This window comes from Plecotus auritus, assembly GCF_963455305.1.
Source record: "Plecotus auritus genome assembly, chromosome: 1".
In the NCBI taxonomy this organism is placed as follows: Eukaryota; Metazoa; Chordata; class Mammalia; order Chiroptera; family Vespertilionidae; genus Plecotus; species Plecotus auritus.
This window is the reverse complement of record NC_137770.1, coordinates 144,606,535-144,610,483: the sequence shown is the minus strand read 5'-3', so window position 1 is coordinate 144,610,483 and position 3,949 is coordinate 144,606,535. Positions and strand designations below refer to the sequence as shown.

The following is a 3,949-nucleotide window of genomic DNA, read 5'->3' as shown; positions in this document are numbered from 1 at the left end:
TGTGTAAACAGTAAATTAAACATTTTCTTTAGTGCAACTTCCAAATTATGCCCGGGACATAGATGTAGATGGCAATGTAGACTGGGTTGAAAGGTTTTTGGTCTTTAAAACATCAACTTCAGTGGGAACAGTGTTGTTGGTCTCCTTTTTAGCTAATGCTCTGCTACTGTGCTCTCCAGGGGCGTGTCTCCCTACATGACCACGATAACGTGTCTACGCATTCCCAGGGTGATGTCGGGGGACGGCGGGCATTACAAGGAGCCTCTGGAAGATTGAGAGGTTGTTCCTTCTACTGAATGATTTATATCCGCCCACTCAGAAGAAGGAGCTGCAGCCGTGTTTCCCAACGTTGCCATGTTAACACTGCTGCTGGTGAAGGAGCGGAGGGGAGAGCAAGAGAACCCTCCGCTCTTTTGGCTCCGCAGGCCGGATAGAACAGCCGAACAGGCCGATCCGGCCCCGCGGGCCGTAGTTTCCCCATGGCTGGGTTAAAGACAAAGAGAGAATCTTAAGCAGCAAGAGAAAAGCAGTTAGTTGCCTACAAGGGAGTGCCCATACAACTGTCAGCTGATTTCTCAACAGAAACTTTGCAGGCCAGAAGGGAGTAGTAAGAAATATTCAAAGCCACTTGGCCACCCGCGGCCATGTCATCCAGGGCGTGTGTGTGTGCCCTGCAGCGCTTAGTGGAGCAGATCAAGTTGGAGGCCAGCGTGGAGAGGATCAGGGTCTCTCAGGTGGCTGCCAAGCTTCAGCAGTACTGCATGCAGAATGCCTGCAAGGATGCCCTGCTGGTCAGTGTTCCAGCGGGCAGCAACCCTTTCCGGGAGCCCAGATCCTATGCTTTACTCTGAAGACTGGAAAGAAGTTCACTTAGGAAGCCTTCAGGCACAAAGTGATGAATGACTGCCTCCAAGTCTCACGGAAACATTTTTCTCTAACCAAATGACTTACATATTCAGACCTTCCCTGTGGCCTGGCCCTATAGCCAAGATTCTATAGAAATTGATGAGTTTCAACTCAAATTACGAAACTGGATGAAGGGGTAGACTTCTAAATAATAATGGCCTGGTTTGTTTGGTGAAGTGCTTTATACTTAAGACAAACAAAAACCTTACCATCAAATATACAAAAATGCACTTCTTTCATAAGTGAACTATTAGTGTTTCTAGGCCTGAAATATTATGTATGTTTTATTTGCTGGATATTTACATTTTGGAAAGGAAAACTTTTTTATTAAAAATTTGAATATTTGTAATTTGTCGTTCATACGATTTTTACACCATAACAAAATATGTTCTTTTCTCATGAATTTTTATAATTTCTAAATGAAGGCAAGACAGTGTCAAATTGGGGGAAAGAACAGACTTTATTAATCAAGTGATGTCTTGATTTTTGTAAGTGAGAAGATTGTTTTTAAAATAACACTAAATATGGAAGCTGTTTCTTAGCAAATTTGTTTGGAAAGATTAATGTGTTGTGTATTAGATCTTCCCATTTTGTGTATGCCACAGATCTGATCTTTGTCTTCTTAAGTTCCTCTACTTTATAGTTGTGGTTATACTTTAAAAAAAATGCTACATTATTTCATAACTTTCAAATATGTTTAAAATGTGACTTACAGAACATTGCAAATGATTAAAAGCTAAGCAATGTGAAAATCTTACAAGCTAAATGGATTCTTAATGTCATAAGTGTTTTACTTTGATGATGTGCCTTTGATTTAATTTGAGACACTTTAAAATGGATACTTTATTTGTATTTGTAAAAATTTTTGAAGAGCTTGGAAATAAAATTTCTGCTTAACTCAAAAAAAAATATATTCAAGTGATGAATAGCAAGGACCTACAACCAAGATTATTCTACCCAGAAAAGCTATCATTTAGAATTGAAGGTCAGATAGAGAGCTTCACAGACAAGAAAAAGCTAAAGGAGTTCATCACCACCAAACCAGTATTACAAGAAATGTTGAAGGGCATTCTTTAAGAAGAAGAAGAAGAAAGAGGAGGAGGAGGAGGAAGAGAGAAGGAGGAGGAAAACAAGGACAAGAGGAAGAAAAATGTGAACAATAAAATAGCAATAAAGCCCTAACCGGTTTGGCTCAGTGGATAGAGCGTCGGCCTGCGGACTGAAAGGTCCCAGGTTCGATTCTGGTCAAGGGCATGTACCTTGGTTGTGGGCACATCCCCAGTAGGAGGTGTGCAGGAGGCAGCTGATCGACGTTTCTCTCTCGTCGATGTTTCTAACACTCTATCCCTGTCCCTTCCTCTCTGTAAAAAATCAATAAAATATATTTTTAAAAATAGCAATAAATATATATCTCTCAACAATAAAGATTTTTTTAAAAGAAAATTTACTCTAAAGGGAATAGAATCTACTAATTCAGTACAAAATACAATATAAAAACAGTACTTCATTTATTGTGATGTACACAAAATCAATATTAATTTTTGTTGGTTCTTTTATTTCTAAGATGCAGTCAGCTTTCAATATACCACATTATTTGGCTAGAAATTTAATTTTCATGTTTCTCCCTCCCTTCTCAAGTCACATATTGTCTTAAGCAGTCAAAAAGTAAAGCCTTACGATTGTTCTGGGGTTTGCTTTTCCTTGTAACAGGCAGAAGTTCGCTGGAATCATAAGTGATGCACCTTGGTTTCTGTTTTGTTTTTTTAATTGACGAGAGAGAGAGAAAAAAGCATCATTTTGTTGTTCCACTTGTTTATGCATTCGTTGACTGATTCTTGTATGTACCCTGCCTGGGGATTGAACCTGTAACCTTGGCATGTTGGGACAACACTCTATCAAACTGAGCTACCTGGCCAGGGCTGCGCTTGGTTTCAGTCTGTTGTTAATTTAAAGTTCTCCTGTTGAAAATGCTGTCTAGGGTACTGGCTCACAGCTGTGATTAATCTGGCTGAGTGCTGGTGCTGTAATTGTTCCCTCAAATGGCTGCAGCTGAAACCGCAGTCTGTCACTAAAATAAGCGTAACCTGTTGAGTGCCTGGACCAGCATGTAATTGCGTAGAGAAGTGATAACGGGAAGTTAGGGTCCTCCCAGTGGTCACCCAGATCTAGAAGAATGTGAAAAGTCAGGGAGAACCAGAGAAACATTGTCCTGAAAAGGGGGGTGGGGGAGGGTGTCTGTCCTTTCTAAGCAAACATTAGAATTCATTTACCTTCATCAAAATCCACAAAATAATTTCTGAGTTCAGCTCCTGTTGAACTTCCTTCCTACAACCAAGATTTCTGTTGGGATAAACTTCCTATCGCCAATGATAAATAGTTTTGTCAGAGATCTTTGCATAACACTTTCCACATGAATGCCTCAAATGGTCACTGTTCAAAGATAAACTAAGGCCATGTTGGGGTAGCTCAGCTGGTTAGAGCGTCATCCCCATACACAAAGGTTGCGGATTGTGTGTTGCAGGTTTGATCCCTGGTCAGGGCACATACAAGAATCAACCAATGAATGCATAAATGGATGGAACAACAAGTCGATGTTTCTCTCTCTGTCGCTCTAAAAATAATCATAATAGGATAAATAAATAAAAGACAAACTGAGGTATATTAAAATTGTAGAGTTCATTTGAGCATACATTAATTGGAATTGGGCAGCACCAAACCAAAAGTGGTTAGCAGCGCTCCTTGGACGGGACCAGGGAGACTTTTATAGAGAAAAGGCAAAAGCAAAGCAAGGATTGGTTATCAGAAAACCTTTCAATTTGTAACCATGAGGTATTTACAGGCTTAGGTTTGGATTTGCTTACAGAGGCCACCATGGCATTAAAGCCACCTCAGTCTATGGCCTCTTTGTTTAATTAGTTTAATATCATGAACATTGAGCAGTAGGAAAACAAAATAAATGTCTTGTGTGTAGTACTGTTTAAGATGCTCATCATTTGTTTAAGAGCCTATGCCTTTATTATAAGAAATAGTTAATAAACTATAT

General features: G+C 39.7%; 1 protein-coding gene across 1 annotated transcript; it reads left to right on the top strand.

The window, feature by feature from the left end:
• Positions 1-644: 644 nt before the first annotated feature.
• Positions 645-851, top strand: LOC308251172 (guanine nucleotide-binding protein G(I)/G(S)/G(O) subunit gamma-10-like; the record flags this gene model as incomplete). Its single annotated transcript, XM_080674311.1, has 1 exon — positions 645-851. The coding sequence occupies one exon, from the start codon at positions 645-647 to the stop codon at positions 849-851; it is 207 nt and encodes a 68-aa protein (XP_080530437.1).
• Between the last annotated feature and the right edge of the window lie 3,098 nt (positions 852-3,949).